We start from the raw sequence: 23,946 nt of genomic DNA on the forward strand, positions 1-23,946 counted from the left end.
TAAAAGTGCAAACCTATTTCATTCCTAATTGGGTCTACCCTTCTCAATTAATCCACAGTTAAGTTTAAATATTAAGAGATATCGTAAGAATTTATAAAATGTCGTATTCTTAACTTTCTAAAAAGGAATGCTGCAGATACTTAGGTAAGTTAATTATATTATATGAAGCTCTGTAAAATTAAATATATGCACAATGATTGAAATAAATCTTCTTTTTTTCCAGAAAAAAATGTAGTCAATCTAATTAGTGAATATATAATAAAGGTGTCCACCATAAATTGAGACTTCAGAAAAAAAAACGCTTTTACTCCTTTGGTTTTTTACACTGGGTTATTGATATTTAACTTAGGACATATTTCATGAGAAACACCAGCTCCAAAATAGTATTCTTTCCAGTAAGGTTCTTAACTTTCAGAGGAAAGTATGAATTATAATTGGCATGTTAGTTCTTGATGTAGAACATACCAAAAAACATTTTCATCTACTCCTCTTTCAGTTCATGTCCTTAATCTTCTTTATAATGAATATTCTACTAAACACTGGAACTAATTGGTTCCCAGGGCACAGGTGGCTGATCATAGCGGATTTTTCATATTGGTGGATTTGCTATTTTATAAGCTGTTTAAAAAGTCTCAATTTTGAGTATAAATCAGGTGAAAGCTGAAAAGTGGTAAAGGAAGTCTTTTGTTTACTAGAGTTTGTTAATGCCAGAAAGGATTGGGAAATTTATATCAAACCCAGCTAAAACCCATAATTTGATAAACATCATGAATGGGGTTGTACAATGTACATTTTCTATGGGAGAGTGAAAAAAGTCGGCGCGCTACGCGCATAAACCGTTAAAATACACCCCCACCCCCCTAGAAAATTCTTATTTACGCCCCTCAACCCAATTATTGGGTCCATAGAATAGAAAACTTTAAACACCGCAGTAGACAAAAATATTTATTTGATTAAAATCTATTCCCTAATTATCTGCCATTTGCAGTTAATTACAAGCTGAGAACTCAATACAATCATAATGAGGATTAAATGAGAGAAATAATTCAGTTTTATCAAGAAAAAGTAATTACATTTTTAAGCAATGATTTTTTAGGTGAGGTTTTTTTTTTGGGGGGGGGCCCAAATTTGGCAAAATGAATCGAGGGAAAATTAATACATTTTTAGAGGAAAATATCAAAAGGGATAAAAAAAACTTACTTCAAAATTTTAATTTTAATTTGTTTGCCCCCGAACTCAAAAAGGGTGAAATATTGCAAGTTGACATCCAATTTTACATTTCTTTTTTTTTTGGGGAGGGGGGGGGGGTGTCGGGCTCACCTGGAATCCGTATTCAGTTTTCTCCTCCAAGTTAGATATTTCTATCTCTTCATTACGCGTAGTTAGAGTCACATTTTCAGTATCCAAACCGCGGACGAAGTATCGAACCTGAAGAATATTTTTTGATCTAGAAAATACCGTATCTCTAGCATTGTAGATATCGATATCAATGATCGAGCTTTTCTCAATCTGCAGATTAGATTCTGCTTGAAAATTGATATGAATTTGAGTGATTGTTCCAAAAACGCGACATGAGCTTAAATGCGGTAATTGTTTCAAAATAGAGATTTGTTCGAAAAAGAAAACAGGTATCATCAAAAACTAATTCTCACACCTTATTATTAGTTTAAAGTTAAAATTTACACATTCAATAAATAGTTTTAGCCATTTTTAATTAATATATTGTGTATTTTTGTTCAATGTTAGAAGTGGGCCAAGTGTTAGTTTTGGAACTAAGTACCCCTGAAGTACACAATCTAAACGGTACAAAAGTGTTCGGTACATACCTCGTACATCTGAATCTCAATATACTGGTCGTGAGGTGGTCTCCAACCAAGATGAATAGAAGACGACCTCACGTTCTTGATGAACAGGGCAGGAACCGTTCTGATAGAAAATTTTTCAACAAACTGTTAAAATATTACTTTGTTTTAATACGCAAAAATAGCAAAAAAAAGCAATAATAATAATAGTAGCAGTTTTTGCATTAGTTGCAAGCAACAGTAGAAAAAAAGAGTAGCTATAATGCCAAATTTTGGGCAATTATATCAATATTAGGATTATTAGCAATAATTAGCAATTTTATCCATATACTTGCACTAAAGATATTTAAATTAAACATTCCATGAAAATAAATTATTTCATGTTTCTAATTTTCTTATCGATGATGACTGAAGGGTTACCAACAAAGGATAAGACTGTAAAGACTTTGTAAGACTTTGATGTCTCATTCTTTGATCCTCATTATTAAGGTCTCACTGTATCAGGATTTTAGAATTGTTGAATAAATGCCTTGGATCTGAACTCTCAGTGTTGACAGTGATTTCAGCGAACTTTGGGCTGTCACGTGCAACCTTGGAAAGTTATGTTAAATATTACACAAATATAAAAATTACATAATTTATATTTTCTTGAAAAATGACCCCCCTTTTCAAAAACAGTCTTCAAAATCTACACCCCATAAAAATCAGTCTTCAAAATCTACACCCCATTAAAATCAGTCTTCAGAATCTACACCCCATGAAAATCAGTCTTGAGAATCTACACCCCATAAAAATCTGTCTTCAAAATCTACACCCCTTAAAAATCAGTCTTCAGAATCTACACCCCATGAAAATCAGTCTTTAGAATCTACACCCCATGAAAATCAGTCTTCAAAATCTACACCCCAAGAAAATCAGTCTTCAAAATCTACACCCCATGAAAATCAGTCTTCAAAATCTACACCCCATGAAAATCAGCCTTCAAAATCCACACCCCATGAAAATCAGTCTTCAAAATCTACACCCCATGAAAATCAGTCTTCAAAATCTACACCCCATGAAAATCAGTCTTCAAAATCTAAACCCCATGAAATTCAGCCTTCAAAATCTAAACCCCATGAAATTCAGTCTTTAAAATCTACACCCCATGAAAATCAGCCTTTAAAATCTACACCCCATGAAAATCAGCCTTTAAAATCTACACCCCATGAAAATCAGTCTTCAGAATCTACACCCCATTAAATCAATCTGACATTTTTTACCTTTGAAACTCCGTTTTCACTAAAGATCTTGAACTTGTAGCTTGTCATGGAACTCAGTCCCTGGATCTGAAAATAATCAGTTTTAAACAGTGTCTAGGATACATTTAATTTTGATGCAGATCCGAATCCTGGATCCACGTAGAAAACAAATGTTTAGAAACATTTTTTAAGATTCACTGATTTTTTAACAAAAGAATATATTTCAAATATTTTCCATTAATTTTAGGGGAAAAATTATCTCCCGGGGGAGGGGAAGGGGTATACTGAACAGTGAACTTCATAAGGAAAGTTTTTCGTCTATTTTGATGCTTTATACACAACATTTTATTTGATTTCCCCTGAAAAAAAGAAGAAAAATAATTTGAAACTTCATTTTTGTTGAACAACAGTAAAGTAATTCTTAAAAAATATACACCCCTGACAACCAACTAATAGTTCGCAATAAAAATATCTCCTACACTTTTCTCCTTACCCTGAGATATGTACTGGAAATAGTTTCACTTGCAGGACTGAAGGAAACTCCAGGTCCACAATTTTTACACTCAACCCTGAAAAAAAGGTGAGTAGAGGATATGAAACAGCAAGAGGAACTAAGGTCGAAAGAAAGAAAAAACAAATGAAAACTGGTAACACGTCAAAGAATGAATTTAAGAAAACGAAAAAAAGCTGAATTAAAAAAAGTAGATGTCATTAAAAAAACAGGAAACCCATCTTTCAAGTTATTCATATGTACATGCATTTAATTTGCTTTTTTTCCCCTAATAAAAGAATAACACGAAACTTCTAATGCAGATTTATTAAGTTAACCACTGTATCTCTTTAGGGGTCCTTGGAGTAATTCTAAAACTAAACCATAGCTTATCCCTTTAAAAGCTGGGGGTCTGAATCTATGAATAGCCTGGAGCCCCCTAGAAAAATGTGTTAGATAATAGGTACAGGGTTGAAATGCATGTTCATAGCCCAATTATTCAAGGCCAGCTCATTGAAAAAAAAATTAGATCGATAACTATATCAGTTTGGGTGCTAGGGAAGGTTAAAAAAATGCAAAAGTGTTTAAAAATTGTAATTTTAAACAAATAATTAAGTGTGACATGTTTTTACATATATATTATTTAAGGACTTCACAAAAGTATAGTTTTAGATCTGTAGCTTTAGTCACAAAAAAGTTTGGGGCTATTTTACATTTTTTGTTTACACAGACCGGACTTTTTAGGCCCTGTAAGTTTCACGGTGAGAGAAGTGCTAGAACAAAAAAAACAGAGAGAGGGGGGGGCGTTTGGGCCTGTTTATGGTTGACAGTGATTGAGTTTTAAATTACTAGAAGTTCTCCACGAGATGTTTCAGATTAAGCCCTCAATGAGCAAATAAACTGTCAATAATTAAAAATAATGTTTACGGTTAAAACACTGAGGAAAGGTGACCGCCTCAGCGTTAAAATCACAGGTTTAAGATACAAGTTTTGCCTAAGGAAAAATAAACAGAACTGTAAGCGTAGTTTCATGTGACCCTCTATGCGAAGATGGCAATGTCCGAATCACACCAGTACCTTAGTAGCTTTATCTACTTCAGTATGAATCAGATATCATTCTTTATAATACGGAAAACTGATTATTTTCGCTGGTGTTTTCTCTACAATTTTGCGCATTTTTAATGCAGGAAAACATGTAGGAATTATTAGAAAGAAACACTTTTCACCGTAGAAAAACGACAATATCTTCCACATTATTGATCAGGTAAAGGTTTCAAAGGCAATAACATTATTGCTTTGAAGTTCACTTATAATTACGCTAAGTGTCAATTTCATACCTATAAACAGTATCCTGTCTACCCCCCTGGTCCCTGGGAGGCTGCCAGGCGAGGGTGAGGCTGGTGGTGTCCATGAGGGCGAGTGTGAGGTTGCGAGGGGGTGAGGGAGGGGAGGTGCAAGGAGCTGAGGTAGAATCAGAACTAGATCTGTAGAAACCCTGGTTACAACTACAAAAAAAAACAGTATTTTAATTATAATATTTAATCAGGGTTTATATGTTTAAGTAATTCTCACCCCCCCCCCCCCCCCCCCCCCCCCCCCACCCCCTCCCTTGAACTAGCATGATTTCCCAAATTTTTTTGATTCTTCCAAAAATGTATTTATTTTCCCAAATAAACCCTAACACATACCAAACACACCTTTGGACAAAAACATAATATTTAAAGAAAATATATTTTAATGATTGAAAAGGTTTCAGATGACTTGATGTGAAAAGAGTATAAAAATATCTACAAATTGGAGTGAAATTTTTCATTATTTCCCACCCTCAGACCTGCAGTAGAGAGAACCACTATGTACAGCAGTACTATGTGGAGGACAGATGTCACACACAGATTCTCCAGCTGTTGATTTATATCTCCCCACATCACATTGTCTACACTCCTGAACCTGTACCCCACTCCTATAGTAGAAATATTAGGAAACATTATGTAATTTTTACCTTCTGTTTCTCTGTTTTGTCTATGTTTTGGTATCTGTTAGGTGTCTGTTTAGTATCTGTTTGGTCTCCATTTCGTCTCTGTTTCACTTTCGTTTAGTCTTCATTTCGTCTTCTCGTTTCATCTCCGTTTTGTCTCTGTTTGTCTCCCTTTCGTCTCCTTTTCGTCTCCGCTTTGTCTTCCGTTTTGTCTCCCATTTTAACTCCGTTTTATCTCCGTTTTGTCTCAGTTTACTCACGCTTGGTCTCTGTTTGGTCGCTGTTTGGTCTCTGTTTGGTCTCTGTTTGGTCTCTGTTTGGTCTCTGTTTGGTCTCTGTTTGGTCTCTGTTTGGTCTCTGTTTGGTGTCTTTTTGGTCTCTGTTTGGTCTCTATTTGGTCTCTATTTGGTCTCTATTTGGTCTCTATTTGGTCTCTGTTTGGTCTTTGTTACGTCTCAATGCCCTTGTTATGTCTCTGTTAACATTTAATTATATCTTCACTAACCTGTAGGGTTCATGTCCAGCAATACATTGACACCCTCCTTGGCTTGAGAGCCAGGTTCCATCACTCTTACAGTAACTATAGGGAGCTACATCTCCAGGATCAGCATTAGGTACACATACACCCCGGATATTCTCAGTACTAGACTCTGTAATATAGGGTTAAAGATAGTACACATACACCCTGGATATTCTCAGTACTAGACTCTGTAATATAGGGTTAAAGATATATAGTACACATACACCCTGGATATTCTCAGTACTAGACTCTGTAATATAGGGTTAAATATAGGTACACATACACCCTGGATATTCTCAGTACTAGACTCTGTAATATAGGGTTAAAGATAGTACACATACACCCTGGATATTCTCAGTACTAGACTCTGTAATGTAGGGTTAAAGATAGTACACATACACCCCGGATATTCTCAGTACTAGACTCTGTAATATAGGGTTAAATATAGGTACACATACACCCTGGATATTTTCGTAATAAATAAAAGAGGTTGCGTGATTGATTTTCAAATTTTTGACATTTTCACAACGTCATAATTCCCCTAGTGAATATTTTCCAGCCTTTAATCATATTTTTGTCAAGTCAATATTTAATTGATTTACAAAACTTAATATTAAGAAATATTGGATGGAAAACCTAATACGATTCACAAATATATCAAGTTTCAAATATTTTTGAATTGTTCCGCTACAATTGACTGCCCCCAACATAAAACATACTTTGTATTAAAAGGTTTTATTTTTGAAAAAAAAATATATATAAAAAAAAATTTTTGTTGAAGAAAAAATCTACCAGATTTTCCGGTGGGTGTTTCAGGAAAAACTGCAAAGCTGTTGATGATTTCCGGACAGCTGATGTAGTAAACCTAAAACACGGAAAATAGAAAAATAAAATTTACTAAGCATGTCATTTGTATCGCCTTTTTAACCACAGAGTAGAGAATATTTTACATAGATTTGAATTGAGTCAAAAGTGTAAAACCGCCATTTTATTGTGTTGTTTCCTTACTGCAGGTGTGCTATATAATCTTTTGAGCCCTGGAAAATTTTCTTGGAAATTATTTCATTTCCTCTAAATCATTTTTCTGACAACCTGTCATTCATTCCTGAGTTTATTTCAGCATAAGCTACGTCGATACAAATCAATTTTTTCAGTAAGTAGAGTTTTTTTTTAAATTTGCGGTAGTCTAACAGTAAAATCAATACGAAAATATGGTCTTGTTTTTTCTGTTGATTAAAATTAAGAATATCGGTATGAACTTAAAAATTCAATAAATCTTAAAATGGCGGTATGGGGATTCCATGTTTGGGATTCATTTCAACGGGATTTTGGCCAANATCAAATCAAATCAAATCAAATCAAATCAAATCAAATCAAATCAAATCAAATCAAATCAAATCAAATCAAATCAAATCAAATCAAATCAAATCAAATCAAATCAAATCAAATCAAATCAAATCAAATCAAATCAAATCAAATCAAATCAAATCAAATCAAATCAAATCAAATCAAATCAAATCAAATCAAATCAAATCAAATCAAATCAAATCAAATCAAATCAAATCAAATCAAATCAAATCAAATCAAATCAAATCAAATCAAATCAAATCAAATCAAATCAAATCAAATCAAATCAAATCAAATCAAATCAAATCAAATCAAATCAAATCAAATCAAATCAAATCAAATCAAATCAAATCAAATCAAATCAAATCAAATCAAATCAAATCAAATCAAATCAAATCAAATCAAATCAAATCAAATCTTTGAAGAGGCAAGAAATGTTTTGTATACTTGTTATGAATTATAAAATTTAAAAATAAAATCTTGTTTCAGGAATTCAAAAATTTAGTTTTTATATTTGTCTGATATTTGCTTTTATCTTCTAGGTATTTAATTGAAAGATTTCTTAAAAGACGTGCTGGAGCAGAACAAATAAAGGAATTTTCTTCTTTACAACACTTTAAAATTAATTTTTAACAAAGAAATTAAGATTAATTGATGTAAATTGTAATTTCGTATTAAATTTGTTAAATTAAATATCAAATTAAATTAAAATAAAACTATGTTAATTTCCTAAAAATTCATCTTAGATGGAAACTTCTTAATGTGTATACATTTCCCCCAGAAGTTATTGCTTTAAGAATTTAAAAAATATACACCACTGTTTAAATTGGGAATAAAAACGTATTTCCTTGTGGATATTAATTATTCACTAAATAGGTTTAAACTTTAAATTTTCGATTAACTAGAATCGTTTCCGAGTTAACAGATCAAATAAATTACAGAGGAAATAACTTGAAGCTATAATTTATTTATTTAAAATATTCACATCAAGTGAATAATTTGCAATTTAAAATTAACACTACAGAAATTCTCAGTTAAAAACAAGTACAGTAAAGTTTAAAATTACTTTTGCCTTTTAAAATTCAACCTATATTATAACACATACTAAATACATTATTGATACAATTCAAAGAAATTGAGAATTGTCACAAACTCAAATGGTCTAATCCCTACATTTTTGCAATCTGATGGTGTAAACATTTCATATTTCAAACTTGGTTTATTTATAGTTTATAATGTTAAAGTCTACGAAATAGGGATTAGAAAATCAGAGTTTGTGGCAAAGACTCAATTCTTTGCCTAGAAGTCGTGAAAATAATTCTTTCGAGGAGGAGGCCCGCTTTTTTCTGTAAAAAGAAATTTTTTTTCTGTCTTACCTCAACAGATCGTGTCTCTGTGTTGATGATGACCTCGTTGTTGTTTTTAAACCGACCTTCGTCTGCAGCAATCCTAGACAAAGGGGAAATGTTAACGAGATAGGCAGCAATCCTAGACAAAGGGGAAATGTTAACGAGATAGGCAGCAATCCTAGGCAAAAGGGAGATGTTAACGAGATCGGAGGCTGCAATCCTAGGCAAAGGGGAGATGTTAATGAGATCGGATGCAGCAATCCTAAACAAAGCAATCTTAGACAAGGGGGAGATGTTAACGAGATCGGATGAAGCAATCCTAGACAAAGGTGAAATGTTAACGTGATCGGAGGCAGCAATCCTAAACAAAGCAATCCTAAACAAAGGGGAGATATTAACGAGATCGGAGGCAGCAATCCTCGACAAAGGGGAGATGTTAACGAGATCGGAGGCAGCAATCCTAGACAAAGGGGAGATGTTAACGAGATCGGAGGCAGCAATCCTAGACAAAGGAGAAATGTTAACGAGATCGGAGGCAGCAATCCTAATCAAAAGGGAGATGTTAACGAGATCGGAGGCTGCAATCCTAGGCAAAGGGGAGATGTTAATGAGATCGGAGGCATCTATCCTAGACAAAGGGGAGATGCTTATAAGATGGGGTTTCTTGGTAGCCAAATAACCCACGATTCAGATTCCAATGGTGGGGGTTCCTTGATAGCTAAATAACCCACCTGTCAATAAGTTTATAAGATTCAGGTTCCCAGGGTGGGGGTTCCCTGATAGCTAAATAACCCACCAGTCAATAAGTTTATAAGATTCAGGTTCCCATGGCGGGGGTTCCCTGGTAGCTAAATAACCCACCAGTCAATAAGTTTATAAGATTCAGGTTCCCATGGTGGGGGTTCCTTGATAGCTAAATAACCCACCTGTCAATAAGTTTATAAGATTCAGGTTCCCATGGTGGGGGTTCCCTGATAGCTAAATAACCCACCTGTCAATAAGTTTATAAGATTCAGGTTCCCATGGTGGGGGTTCCCTGGTAGCTGCATCGAACTCGTAGAAAAGTAAGGAAAATGTTTCTTTACACTAAACTCACACAATAGTCAGATAAGATTCATTAAAACAAAGAGCTTCCAAAGGGAAAAATATGAACCAAAACTCGAAGATTAAAAAACTGTTTGTTTGCTCGTAAACCCCAAATCTGAACTATTGAAAGCAGAAAGATTATTAAAAAAGTCCTTATCTCTAAATGGTTTATCAATTTTGGCATAAAATCAGCAACAAAAAAGGGAGGAAACAATTTGAAAAATGTTTCCTTTAATTCAATCTTTACGACGATTATAAATTAATTAATATTTAAAGTTTTTGTGTACATTGATTGTAAGCTGAAATCAAAGTAACTGGGATGAAAGGTTATGCAAAACTTTTTGTCTGCTACAGAAGAAGTAATTTTGAATTAATGTAATATTGTCTTGCATTCCTTAAAAAGTTAAACCTATCAAAAAAAAAAAAAAAAAAAAAAAAAAATTATAACAGCTGACTGACTGTTTTCCTGGACTGCTCTCCCCGGGAACAGATCACAAGCCCGGATAGAAAACTAAAAAAAAATATGATTTTTTTACTATTTTATTTTTCTGGTCCAATAAACAATTAAAGACTATAATGGATCAAAATGTTTTTACTATTCTGGTCCAAAAAGCAATTAAAGACTATAATGGATCAAAATGTTTTTGCTATTCTGGTCCAATAAGCAATTAGAGACTATAATGGATCAAAATGTTTCCATTATTCTGGTTCAATAAACAATTAAAGACTATAATGGATCAAAATGTTTTTATTATTCTGGTTCAATAAGCAATTAAAGACTATAATGGATCAAAATGTTTTCATTATTCTGGTTCAATAAACATTTAAAGACTATAATGGGTCAAAATGTCTTTAACGTTGAGGCAGAAAAAAGGTTTAACTTTTCTTAAATGTTTAAATTTTCGAAGTTGAGAAATCCAAGTCGACTTTTACTGACCAGATTTGCCTGAATTTTAATCCCAAAAATTGTCCCTGAATACAGCAATATTATTTAAAAATTGCAATATTTAACAACTGAGAGGATAAAAATTAAAGAGGGCAGGGGAATTTTTTCAACAAACAATAACTTCTGCAAGGGTAAATTATTATTTCCTCCCCCTTCCCCTCCCCAATCCGTTTATTTATATTTTCCCCCCAGAAGTTAATGTTTGTTTGCGTGGTGAGAACTTTTTAATTAGGGGCTAAGGGAAAATAAATTCAGTTTTGGGTAACACGTTTACAATAAGAACATGCTGTTCATTTCCAAATTAAATTGCTTCTCCAAAAACATCAAAAAATAGGTGGTAAAGTGTGATTCTTGAAAGGAAAAAAAATGACCTTAATATCAATATAGATCCTGTTTGCCATCCCTCGTTCTATAAAGGGAGTCCACAACCAGTTGTTTACATCAGGGTAGCTCACGTCACACACAACATACGATCTCCAGTTTATTCCCTTTAACACACAAGCTCATAAGTTTTTAGATTTAATATTCGGTGATGGTGATAAACCAAACCAAACCAAACCAAACCAAACCAAACCTCTAATTACAGAAATAAATGAAGATTTTAACATTTTAACATATTTCGGTCTGAATTGACTCTCGTCAGTTCTAACGAAAAAATAACCATCACATAGATAATAAAAAATGTAAAAAAACAACAAGAAAAAGAACAAACAAAAAACATTTTTTTAAATGGGCCGTCAAATGGAAAAAAGGAGACAAAATTAAATCATGAGATGGAAAAAAAGATAATTTGCAAATATTCACTTTTGAGATTGTTTCTGTGATGCAGATTCGAAACAAACTGCTTATATGTATGAGTATAAAGTGGTGGTGGGGGTCGATCTAATTAACGAACTTTAATGTAAATCAGGGAGGGGGGGGGGCGGGCTTGTTAAAAAAGGGAAACATAAACCTTTCAAAGAATTGGACATAAACAATACTCTTTTTTTTAGATACTAAATTACAGTTTTCAATTAAATGAAAACTTATTTTTCGTTCATTTCTCAGAGTTCATAGACCTTAGATTTTTCAAACTAGGAATTATTTTAGATCAAATAATTTAAGTTTAAAATATCAAAGGTTTACACAAACAGGTTGCAATGATATGGAAATTTAAATATTTAGGTTGTGGCAGAGTTTCAATGAATTAAAAAGTAGATAGCCTCCCCATATCTAAATAGATTTCTATTGATGAGAGAAGTCTCCTTTGGTCCATTTACTCACTCGGCCCATAATTGAGTTATGTCCTTCGCAATTGAATTAGATTCCTTAGGTGTTATTTTGAATAACCTTTATTTCTATTACTATTTATTATGAATATTATCAGGGTTGGAATGCAAGGGGAGGTTTAGGAAAGGGGACATAGACCTGCTTTATCATGAAATTGGTTTGGGCTAGAAGGGAGGTGAGAAGATACCCAATTTAATGTGGGAAGGCTTAGCCCCTGGGGGTGGGGTCTTTTCTTTATGCTGCAGTTCTTTTGTAATGCTGATACCAATCCTTTAAACACTGCAATGGTCGCCGACTGGATGTGTTCTAACTATCTATCAGAAGAATCTCACTTGAGACATCTAGCACCAATCTATCGTCCCCCAAAGTATGTCATTAGGACAGCCTCTGGGGAATCTATATTTCTGATAGGAGGGGTGGGGGGTTATGATATTGAAACTGTAATATTTACCTTATCGAAGTTTGTAAAACTCTCCTCCACCCAGCCTGGAGTTGGAGCTTTAGGTCCGTGAGGATATTTGGTCCAATCTAACATCTGCTCCTGAAACAATAAACTTCTATTAAAGGGACTGTACAGGATATTTGATCCAATCTAACATCTGCTCCTGAAACAATAAACTTCTATTAAAGGGACTGTAAACGTTATTTCAAGAGAACACACTGTCCGATTCTCAACAGAACAGAAAGATTGAAGGAAATCGTCATAATGATACACAAGAAAAAAACATTGTTGGTCGAAGAAGATTGTTTGGGTCTTTCCTACTCCTGGTTAATGTTTATTAAAACCCCCCCCCCACCCCCGGATCAAACATCTACTTCTGCAGAAATGCAGAAAAATAGTTCTAATAAAAGGACTCCAGAGTGTTCTCAAGAATCTACAAAACACAACATAACAGAAAGTATGAAGAAATACTTTCCAAACTGGAAGAAAAAAACACATATTTTTGATCAAAACAGGATGAGTTTGATTTTTCTTAGTCCTAGAAACCGATCTTAGAATATTCCCCCCCCCCCCCCATTCAAAAATCTAAGAAAAGCAGGCGCATGGTTTTCAGAAAGTATAAGCTAAATCGAGAAATATATTAATAATTAAGGTTTAGCGATATCTTTCACATTTAAGAAGATAGAGGGTGTTATATTTAATTGCAGGTTTGATCGTTCGAGAGATGAGTAAGGGTGGGGGTTGATCAGATAAAAGATATTGTTCAATAGCCAAATAGATCTAGAAAAGGATAACCAATGTTAAAAAACCGCCACGCCTAAGAAAACATAAGACGTGAGAATAAGAAATAAATTGCTATTTCTCTTTGGAGTAATTTATGCATACAATAGATATGTGTTGTTTTGAATTGATCTGTTACCTTTGTAGAGTCGAGAAGAACATGTTCTCTGCCAATGGCTCCCAAAGGGAACAGAAGTAAAATAATACTTCGCATTATATTTCACAAATACATTTCAAGTTTAAAATAAATGTATTGTCCGCCACAATAGATATGTTTCCTACATCTTACAAATCATTAATATCTGAAATAATAATACAATTTGCTGTGTGGAACACATTTCAATCCGTTGCCCAAAAACCACCCAAATAAACAATAATATGGGGCGCCATTTTGATGCTAAATAAACAAGAGATGAGAAGCGCTCTACAACTATTAGAAAACCAGTTTCAAAGTGATTAGTTGATTACAAATAAAAGGTCGTCTTTTACTGTCACATCAATCGAACTACAACAATCGATAACACTAGCGTTCGTTTGGACTAATATTCATTAAGACTAACGTTTAAAGAACGAAAGTCACAATTAACAGACATTTCACACAGATTTGATGCTCATGAAATATTCAGAGCGTCCCCAAATTAGATTATCTCCAAGCTTTAACGCCAAAATACGCCAAAGTACTCAAAAAACCTAGTATTTTCTGCAAGTAAACTGTTATTAAAACCTTTTACATTTCTTATAAATTATCCATTGATTTTAAATTCTCTGATTATAGTACCTAAAATCACAATTGTGAGCTATACACGATCTAATATAATGTGGGACACTCTGTGAATATTTTTTATTATGTTAGCTCATTTCAGCCTAATGACTTTTGAATTGGTTCATATGCTCTTTTAATTTCAAGAGGGCTAAAATCCGTTTAATTATTTTTAGTGCAGATGTACGTTAGTTCAATTGATATAACATCTTGTGAAAAGATAAAAGTTTCAAGGCTTCAATGCAATCCTGAATCTTAACCAATAGGAAACCAGAAATTTAGATCTAACCAATCACAACATAGAAATTCTCTTGCCCAACTCACACCGTCTTTTTTCTCGCCATTTTCCAATTCCTAGCTGCCCTGAAAAGGCAGCCAATTATTTTCCGTCCTTTTTAGGCCATCACCGAGCTCTTAAAAGCTCTGATCAGGGGTTTCTAACGACCCCCTGATATCCGATCTACAACTCCGTCTCTTAAAACTATTCCCCGTGAAATAAATATTCTAAAAGGACCTCAACAAGTCCTTGTTTCTTCTTGTTTTGGTAATCATGGCTTCTCTGTAAAATGTCTCCCGTTGCAAGCATCACCTTTACTCCTAGTGGAGCAAGGTTCTGTTCAAACCTCGGCACAGGTTAAACATTTGTTTTAATTCCATATATTATATACATAGACATAAATTGATATATATATATTCTTATTTTTGATGTTGTTATGCAATGTTATGCAATCATTTTAGACGAGAAGTGAATTAATTATAAAAGCCTGTCAGATTTGAACGCTTCCAGAGCTTAGAATTGATAAAAAAAATCATTAGATGGGTCTGTCCTAGTGAATGAATTTTGGACCCCCCCTCCCCCCCCCTCCTATCAATTTTGTACATGACCAAATTAGTATTTATTTAGCATTATTTAGGGTTAGGTTAGGTTAAGACACTTTCTGGGCCGAGCGCTGCGGCTAGGATGGGCTAGGGGGCCGAGCGCTGCGGCTAGGACAGGCTAGGGGGCCGAGCGCTGCGGCCACGGGTTAGGTTAAGTTGAGACACTTTCTGTAAGATCCATGTACAAAATTGGTAGGAGGGGGGGGGGTTCCAAAAATCGTTCTCTAGGATTATACTGTATTTATTTACTAAAACATAATAGCCTAATAGGGAAAAGTAATTTCCTTGAACGGTAATTAGGCCTCCACCCCCACCCCCTGCCCCCTCCTCAATTTTGTACATAGATCTCATGTAACACATGGGTATAATTGGTCATGTGGCCGCAGCACCCGGCCCCTTTGCCTATCTTAGCCGCATCGCTCGTCCCTATAGCCTGTCCTAGCCACAGCGCTCGGCCCAGAAATTGCCTTAACCTACCCTTACCCTGATATATCAAATAATAAGTAATAATTAAGCTGAATAAAAAGTGGCCATGTACAAAATTGACGTGAGGGGGGGGGTCCAAAAATCATTCTTTAGGACAGACCCGAAAGATTTGTGGATTTGCCTTCGCCCCCCTTAAAAAAACTGTACATGAATTTGAACTTGGTATATTCCTGGAGAACGATTTTTGACTTCATCCAAAATGAACACATGACCACAGCCCCCCTAGTTTGTAATGACCGCAGCGCATGGCCCAAAATTTGTCTTAACCTAACTCAACCCAGAAATAATTCAAATTAATTATTAATTTCATGTTGAATAAAGATAAATTATTTTTTCATGGGGAGATGGGGTCCTAAAATCTTATAATTTGCCTAAACCATTTTCCTAACTTAGAGATCGTTTTAAAGTACAATGAATTAAATTAACCTTAGTAAACTCGTTTCAAATATTATTTGTTTAGGCCGAGAGGTGGGAAGGGAGGAAGTTAATCACAAGTTCTGCACTGGATCCACTTCAACTCACGGCCGATATGTCGTCATCTGCTCGTCCAACATCATCAAGGCAGCAGGCCGTATCGGACAATAAAACAAAACAAGGTTAAGTAATTCAATGAGTGAAGAAGAAGTGGTCGATGTTTACATTTTTTGGTCAAACGCTCAACTGGTGTTGGGTTAAAGAATAGAAATTAAGCTTGCCTTAATTGAAATCCATTTTCATTTTTTTTTAAAATCCAAATAAATAATTCCGAAAAATACACACCCCTGTCTCTAAGAGTCTATATGAACCTATGACGACACGGTTGCCTTATTTTCATTTTTGATTATTTTTTCTGCTTAGATGTTGCTGGTTCAAAGTCTAGTAGACCGTCTGGGGGATATTCCCGAGGCGGTAAACGTCGAGAACCTCAAAACTCATCGCTATCCGCCACCAATCCCCGCCGTCCCCCACCTAAGGGAGCTCGAGGCGGCGGCTGGAAGCAACCGCCTTCCCGTGGTTACCCGCCGCAGTACGGCGGGTCGGCGGTAGCCGAGGAGGATGAGATAGAAGTTGGATCATTGTTTAATTATGGAAGCAAGAAGCAGGTTAGAAAATATATGTCCTGCTTTTTTTAATTTGTATCGTAGATTTAAAAAAATTAATGCATTTTTCTCCAAAATTTAAATATTTTTATTTCCAGTTTCTCTCGCACAAATGTTACAACATACTTTTATGAAAATTTAAATCAGAATTTTTTATAATATTTATAAGTAGTTTTATTTCATTTGTAGTGATTTTATTTCGACCCTAATATACCGGGGGGGGGGGGGGGATTTTTTTAAGAAAAGGTTTATGAAAATTTAAATCAGAATTCTTTTATCAATCTTTTAAGTATTTTTTTTCATTTGTAGTAATTTAATTTTTAATCTTGTATATCAGGGGGGGGGGGGCATTTTTAACAAATCTTAATACTCCACAGAATGTAATTGTAAACCTATCCCTGTATTCCAGATTATCAATATTGTTCTTGTTCCAGAGTTTGAATCATTTGCTGAACTTCCAGTACTCACCCCGGGGTCATCCAGATACTAACAACTCCCGGAGCCGAACCAGGGGCGGCAGGAATAATAATCAGAAACCGGTTTTCAGGCAGACCTACAGGTACTTATAGTTTAAATGCAGGGGTGTATATTTTTAGAATCCTTCGCCCCCTTTTTATTTATTTATTATGGTAATCCTAAAACCACGAATGGAGTTGGACATAAAATCATACATATTTATCTTCTGGGGGAGTAAAAAATTAGTTTCAACTGGCTGAGGGGGGGGGGGAAAGTATTCAAGAAAAAAACACCCCCTTCACAGTGCTAAGCATCCAGTCCATTTCTATGTAGACTTGGGAACATAATTTACTGAAGAAAAATGTCCGAATTTTTATCTTTTTTCATGAACATTTTTTTTGTTAACATATTGATCTGGGAGAGATGAGAACTCTCATTTTTTGTTACAGAGCTTTGTGTTTTGTATATTTTGGTTTAATATTTTGGCGTTTTTTGGATATTTTAGAAAGTAACCATCGTTGAAATTAGCATTCACAATTTTCTTCTTTTTCAGCAAGGAGCAATATCTACAGGCCAACTGTCAGTTTATTGTTGATGCTCGTGGAGATTACACGGTCCATGAGGTGGACCCTGATATTTCGGTCCCCTGGGACCTCATCCAGCAGGTCCATCTGAGCACAGCCGGGACGGATCCTATGAGCTGTCCCATTTGTCTATTTCCGCCAGTGGCAGGTGAGAAGTCTGGGGGAGCATTTTGTACAAACTTTTAACTTGTTAAAGGGACTGTTCAAGAAACTAAATAGACTATAAGCGCAATTTTAAGTGACTTCCTATGCAAAGATGGCAATGGCCGATTTACAACGGTACTTGTGAACCCTATTCTATTTGAAGTGTGGAATATAACGTCGGTCAAATTCTGACAGTGTCTCCATAGCGTTATGAAAATTAAAAGAAATTCAGAATGAAAATAAGTACTTTCAAGAAACAAAAACATGGATATCTTCTAATTCATATTTTATCAGACAACGCTGTAAATGGCCCCTATGTAAATCTGACATTGCCGTCTTTTCATGGGGGGCCATCTAAAATTACACAGTCCCATTAAGCAAGCAGTTATTTATCATGTCTATATAATAAAACAAGACATTCGCATATGGCCAAATGGCTGGACCGATTGAGCTGAATTTTTTTTTGGACACTCATGGGGGGCCTGGGGTGTTATAGGCCAAAAAATCGAAATTTATTCAGCTAGTATAATATAATATCTCATATTTTTTAATATTATCGATCAGTATGATTAATTTTCGATGTTTTGTTATATATTTCTAATAACGTTGAGAAGAAGTATTTTATCATTTCTGATATGCCTTAATGTAGAATAATAAACAATTAAAGTCGTCTTCAACAAAGCCCATGATTTGCCAACAAATTATAAAACTCATTTGATCTTTTCAGGATTTTTTTTATTGTCTCTTGAAGGACTCCATAAATATCCTATCTTAATTTTTCTCTTTCCAGGGAAAATATCGCGTTGTGGACACGTGTTCTGCTGGCCATGCATTCTCCACTATCTAGGTTAGGCAAAGATAATATATATATAGATATGCAGGCAGGTATAAATTTTGAGGTCTTGAGAAAAGGTGCAAACAGCACCATCTCTGTCGTACGCATGGCATTTTATCCTCTGGATTGTTGCTAATTTATCACTTTGTTTATGCGTGACAACACTAAATGCGTACTATAGTATCAACAATGTATACTGCATATTGTACTTAATGAAACAAATTAAATTTTGGGGGTGGTTTATTCACTGACCTGAGTAAAATAAATTAGTCGAAAATAAAAAAAAAGTAGGTAAAAAGTATGAAAAGGATTAAAAAAAGGTTGCCTTTTCAGGTCTGATTATTATTTTTATTTTTTCAAATCTTTGAAGATCAATTCTTAAAAGTATACATACCGCCCTGGATTGTATAAATCCTCCGTGTTTCAGCACTGTCCGATGATAAGTCCCGCAAGTGTCCGATCTGCTACGACGACATTCAGAAAACAGATCTTAAAAGTGTTCAGATTTTCCAGCAGGTATTGTTAATTATAATAAAGTGCGTTTTTTTTCACACCTCCCCCCCCCCCTTTCTGTGTCCGAAACAACTTCCATTCGAACTTGAAATTGGTTTAAAGTGATTATTTTCGCATGTTATAATTCTGATACAAGGGTTGTGAATTAGACATGCCACTTTGAAAGGTCACTTGTAACTATGGTTACAGCAGTGTAATCCTGCTTTTTCTTAGTTTCATTGGTGATAATAATTTTTTTTGAGGAGGGGTGGGGCTTTGATGCCAAACCGACAAAATTCAGTTTCATTAAATTCCATTCGATGTTAGACTTAATTAAATTTCAGGAAAGTCACGTGACCGGTGGAATTATTGAAATGCGTCTAATGAAGCGTGAGCGGAACTCGCTATTTGCAGTTCCTGTCTCACATCCAGGCCTACCCACCCATCCTTCTCTACAGGATACTCCACAGAACCAGGCACTCGGCAAGATTATCAAGGTAAATAAACATCTATTCTGGCCTCTAGAGAGATACTGAAACCAATAAGGTCCATTCTAATTAAGTACTTCGAAAGACTATGTCTCGCCTAAGATTTTCTGAAAAATATTTACATTCTTATTAATCAGAGATCTCCCTGAGCTGTCCATCAACTGTCTTAATTGACAAGAATCGGTCTCAATTGTCCTTAAAAATCTGGTTGTCGTCTTCGTTGTTTTGGTTAAAAATTAAATGTAGTCTTATTTGCTAGAAGTAATTGTAACTAAAAGCTAAACCTGTTCAGGACAGTTATTAGGGAAAAAAATAAAAATAATCAGTAACTTTTATTAAGTCGAACTTTTTTACTCAAACCTTAAAAAAATGCAATCATTTCAATTTTTCTGACTGTAGACAAATAAGATAACAAAATGAGAACCAAACTCTAGAGTATGAATTTAAAAAAATAGCTTTCTTGATTTTTTAAAAATTATTTCAATCTATTTTTGAAATAATCTAACCATCGCAATTCAGCGAATGAAATAAAGGGGGGGGGGGAGTATCTCAAGAAAATATCTTTGTTTTTAAAGTTCATCTTTTTTAGATTTTATCAATTTGAATTTACTTTAGGCAAGTCCTGATGCAGTGGTGACAAGTATACTAAGCCGGGAGCAGCGGGAATTGGAGCAGCAGTACAGAGAGGAGAAGCATCAACCGGAAGCTGTTTTTATCCAGGAAGCTATCAACTTATTGCAGGACAGGATCCTCCAGGTACAGGGGATCTATTTTGATTTAGATCCGAATCCTAATCCTTGAATGTTGATCATGGGTTCAGATGTGTGCCCCCATGCCTTATATGATCATTAAAAGGGTAAAACTGAAGAAATAAAATTCATTAATGGTGATGGACCAAACCTCTGTTGAGTTTAAAAAAGTAGATGTTGGTTCCACATTTATTGAAAATATATTTCGGTCTGGGTCGACCCTCGTCAGTTCTAACAATAATGATCATCAAAATCGGGTAAATAAAATTTAAATTGTTAAAAACCACAAGAAAATAAACAAACAAAAAAGATTTAAAAACAAAAATTTGGGTGTCAAATGGACATAAGGGAAACGAACTCAGATTATGAGATGGAAAAAAGATAAATGCAAATATTCACTTTAAAAAAAAGTTTTAAGACAATTATTATTTCTTGAGATTTTTTCTGTCACAGAGATTTAAAACAAACTATTAAGATGTATGTGTATAAAGTGGTGGTGGGGGTCGATCTAATTAACGAACTTTTGCGTAAAATAGGGAGAGGGGGCGGCTTGTTTTAGGAGGGGTATTTAAACCTTATAAAGAATTGGACATAACCAGTACTTAAAAAAAAATATAACCAGAGGAATAAGAAGGGCACCATACATGAGTTTTGCAAACTCTAATCGGCACTGGTTTAAGAAAAACGACATTTAATCTATGGTGCAGGAATGTGGATAAGAAGATGCCATGATGTCCGACCTATTGTTGTTTGAGATGTTGAATATTTTGACAATTGTTCATGTTACCAAGATATATGCTTACAATTGTAACAGTTTGAATAAAGATTACATCACTAATGCCACTGAATGTAGAGAGGACTTCAAATGAATCACCTTTTTGCACTACTCATGCAAGGTGTGGGTCTTATCGACTGTGTAAGGGTTCAAAAACGCTCCAATAAAAAAATTCTCCGTAAAGTTGTACCAGCTGCTTCATTCTTTTTAGGGATTTTCAAGTTATCCCTACCGGACTACCACGGGATATCAGACAGGAATTAATTTAACTTTGAAGTTATCCCTGCAGGACTACCACGGGATATCAGACAGGAATAAATTTAACTTTCAAGTTATCCCTGCAGGACTACCACAGGATATCAGACAGGAATTAATTTAACTTTCAAGTTATCCCTACCGGACTACCACGGGATATCAGACAGGAATTAATTTAACTTTCAAGTTATCCCTACCGGACTACCACGGGATATCAGACAGGAATTAAGTTAACTCGGAGGTCTACACTCTGTAAGATCCCGTGATAAAACCACACATATNTAGATTCAAAATTTACATTGGAATAGTGGGTAGGGTCTAACGCTTTTTTATATTCACGTCTTAATATATTTCAGTGTGGGGAAGCGTTGTCCCTGACTGAAGTAGTTAGAACTGGTCCTGTTGGAGCAAACTTTACCTCTATACCACCCATTCAAGAGATTAAGGTAAGAACGTCTAGAGGTAGTGCTTACTTTGGATGCGTTGGATCAGCAAAGTTTTGGCTTCCTGGATCCGGATCCGCAAAAAATATGCGGATCCAAGGGGAGCAAAATATCAATCAAAACCAAAGAAAAACTAACTTTTTGTTCTTAAAATCCAAATCTGAATAGAATAATTTTAGCTTTTTCTAAATATGTTAGAGTAAGCCCAAGATCCACATCAAACTGAAATGTATCCTTATTACTGTCCTGAAATCATAACAGTTTATTTAGATTAAGATTAAGTATAGGACTTACTTGTCATTTTGTATTGAATCTCAAATGGATTAGGACTAGGGTTGCCTTCTAACTAAGCTGTTCATTTTCAATAACAAAGGGATTTGAAAAACTTTGAAATTTGTAATTTAAGAGGGGAATGAAATTAGCATTTTGTTTAAAAGTAATTTCTCCCTTTTGTTAAATATGTCAGCGAGAGGCGTAAAATTTTGGGAAAAAATGAATTTTTTGATTTCAAAATTTAAAATTTATCTCATATATTTTGAACTTGCGCCTTGATGAATTCTTGTATGTTTTGCCTAGGTTGAGAAGGTGACATCTGTTGCTGATCCCTTCATGGATCTGGAAAATGTTCTTCAGAATCTTGACATTAATCAGGTATTAGAGTTGTCTCTTTCAACTAGAAAATAAGATGAATAAAATTATTTTTTTTTCATAATGTTAATGACAATATTTATCAAAAAAGTGCCCGGCCCATTGTCAAAGATTTTTAGAGATTTTAGGCAGATTAAAGATCTCATTTGTGGACAGATTTTATGAACCAGTTTTACAGATTTAATTAGTTAACAGCAAATTGAGTCTGATTTTTTGAATTAAATACTATTAGTGGAAGATTTCATGGGTTTGGAAACTTCACTGATTTTAAAATTTAAGATGCTATTTGTTGCAGACAAAAGTGTCCAGATGATCCCCATATTTTCACGAGGTTACTTTTTAAGGAACCTGTTGTGTCTGATGGTAAGGTTGGTGTTGATGTAGAGGATGAGAGGCCTCGTCATCACAGCAATAGTAGTGATGATGTCAGCAGTGAAGGTAAAAGGGATCTACACTATAGGGTTACACTCACACAAAGAATAAATTCTTGGTTCACTTGAGCTGGTAACTTGTTTTTTGAGTCTGTCCTAGAGAACGATTTTTGGACCCCNGGCCGAGTGCTGAGACCAGGACAGGCTAGGGGGCTGAGCGCTGCGGCCACATGTCTTACATTTAAGATCCGTGTACAAAATTGATAGGGGGGGTCCAAAAATCGTTCTCTAGGAAATAACCTGTTATTTTGTCAAATCATGAAATTTGTTCTTAACAGATTTTATTTTGGTAATTTCTTGGTAAACTAAATTAATCGTTTAGAATTCCAGCGCAAAGTTACGATACCATTGCATCGACACTACTTAAACGTTATTTTCGGAAACAACAGCCCAATAGAATCTAAAATTATCATATTTCAATGGCATCATGTGTCAGCCATTATATAATGAAAAATGAAAACTTTTGTTTTTACTTTTAAACTAAGCAAGATATTAACCTTTTTCATGTTCAAACACGATTGTGCAATGTACATGGATATTCAAAGATGACCTACTCTGTTCGTCAAACCGGTTCCTAGATTCCAACACTGAGAATACTTGGGAAAGTTGTGAAAACGTATCAAACCGTCAACTGTTTAGTTTACCCTCAGATTACCCAAATAAATGAACGGCCCCATTAAAGATGCATTCATATTGGATTACCCTGTATAGTGTATATTATGTAAATGGACCCCCGCCCTCCCTCCTTTATTCATCTAAAAAAAATTATCAACGAATTGGGGCAAAATTTATCTTTTAAAAAGTGGGGGGGGGGGTGATGTTTTTATCACATTATATACCTTTACCCCTGTTAAAATAGAACTATTAAAAAATCTAGCTTTCATTCGGAATTGAAATGAATTTTTTTAAAGGGGGGGGGCCACAAAACGTATTACTCTCCGGAAAATTTAAACAGTGGTTAAACATAACTTAGAATTGTCGTAGGAGGCTGATTTTTTGCATGCAAACTCAGAATTATGTATATTACGTGCATTTTTTGGTTTTGAAGGAATCTGAGCAAAAGTGCGTGCGCGCGCGCGTTTTTTGTGAAAAAATGCGACTTTTTTGACAGTAAATCAATGTTAACTTCATTAATTGCACTTGAAAATTTTTCCTGACACTCTTGAAACAAATATGCGCTAAAAAAATTCAACCC

At 34.7% G+C, this 23,946-nt stretch overlaps 2 protein-coding genes across 2 annotated transcripts in view; one reads left to right on the top strand and one right to left on the bottom strand.

Annotated features, from left to right (window-relative positions):
• LOC111714890 (ephrin type-B receptor 1-B) overlaps positions 1-13,608 on the bottom strand; it is a 34,119-nt gene extending 20,511 nt beyond the window's left edge. Inside the window, exons 1-15 of the mRNA XM_023490104.1 lie at positions 13,387-13,608; positions 12,477-12,566; positions 11,128-11,244; positions 10,277-10,321; positions 9,716-9,810; positions 8,685-8,824; positions 6,821-6,895; positions 6,014-6,158; positions 5,365-5,493; positions 4,871-5,038; positions 3,537-3,612; positions 3,065-3,130; positions 2,332-2,393; positions 1,827-1,926; positions 1,321-1,428 (exon numbers count right to left, since the gene is read on the bottom strand). Of these exons, the coding sequence (XP_023345872.1) occupies positions 1,321-1,428; positions 1,827-1,926; positions 2,332-2,393; positions 3,065-3,130; positions 3,537-3,612; positions 4,871-5,038; positions 5,365-5,493; positions 6,014-6,158; positions 6,821-6,895; positions 8,685-8,824; positions 9,716-9,810; positions 10,277-10,321; positions 11,128-11,244; positions 12,477-12,566; positions 13,387-13,461 (1,491 nt within the window). The 5' untranslated portion in view covers positions 13,462-13,608. The remainder of the gene's footprint in view (positions 1-1,320; positions 1,429-1,826; positions 1,927-2,331; positions 2,394-3,064; positions 3,131-3,536; positions 3,613-4,870; positions 5,039-5,364; positions 5,494-6,013; positions 6,159-6,820; positions 6,896-8,684; positions 8,825-9,715; positions 9,811-10,276; positions 10,322-11,127; positions 11,245-12,476; positions 12,567-13,386) is intronic.
• Positions 13,609-14,310: 702 nt separating this feature from the next.
• LOC111714889 (RING finger protein 10) overlaps positions 14,311-23,946 on the top strand; it is a gene marked incomplete in the record, with an annotated part of 16,922 nt that continues 7,286 nt past the window's right edge. Inside the window, 12 exon segments of the mRNA XM_023490103.1 lie at positions 14,311-14,640; positions 15,833-15,968; positions 16,210-16,454; positions 16,886-17,010; positions 17,461-17,639; positions 18,426-18,482; positions 18,898-18,986; positions 19,307-19,459; positions 20,066-20,206; positions 21,586-21,675; positions 22,249-22,323; positions 22,665-22,758. Coding sequence (XP_023345871.1) covers positions 15,902-15,968; positions 16,210-16,454; positions 16,886-17,010; positions 17,461-17,639; positions 18,426-18,482; positions 18,898-18,986; positions 19,307-19,459; positions 20,066-20,206; positions 21,586-21,675; positions 22,249-22,323; positions 22,665-22,758 — 1,315 coding nt within the window.

Source organism: Eurytemora carolleeae, unplaced genomic scaffold, assembly GCF_000591075.1.
Source record: "Eurytemora carolleeae unplaced genomic scaffold, Eaff_2.0 scaffold1258, whole genome shotgun sequence".
In the NCBI taxonomy this organism is placed as follows: Eukaryota; Metazoa; Arthropoda; class Copepoda; order Calanoida; family Temoridae; genus Eurytemora; species Eurytemora carolleeae.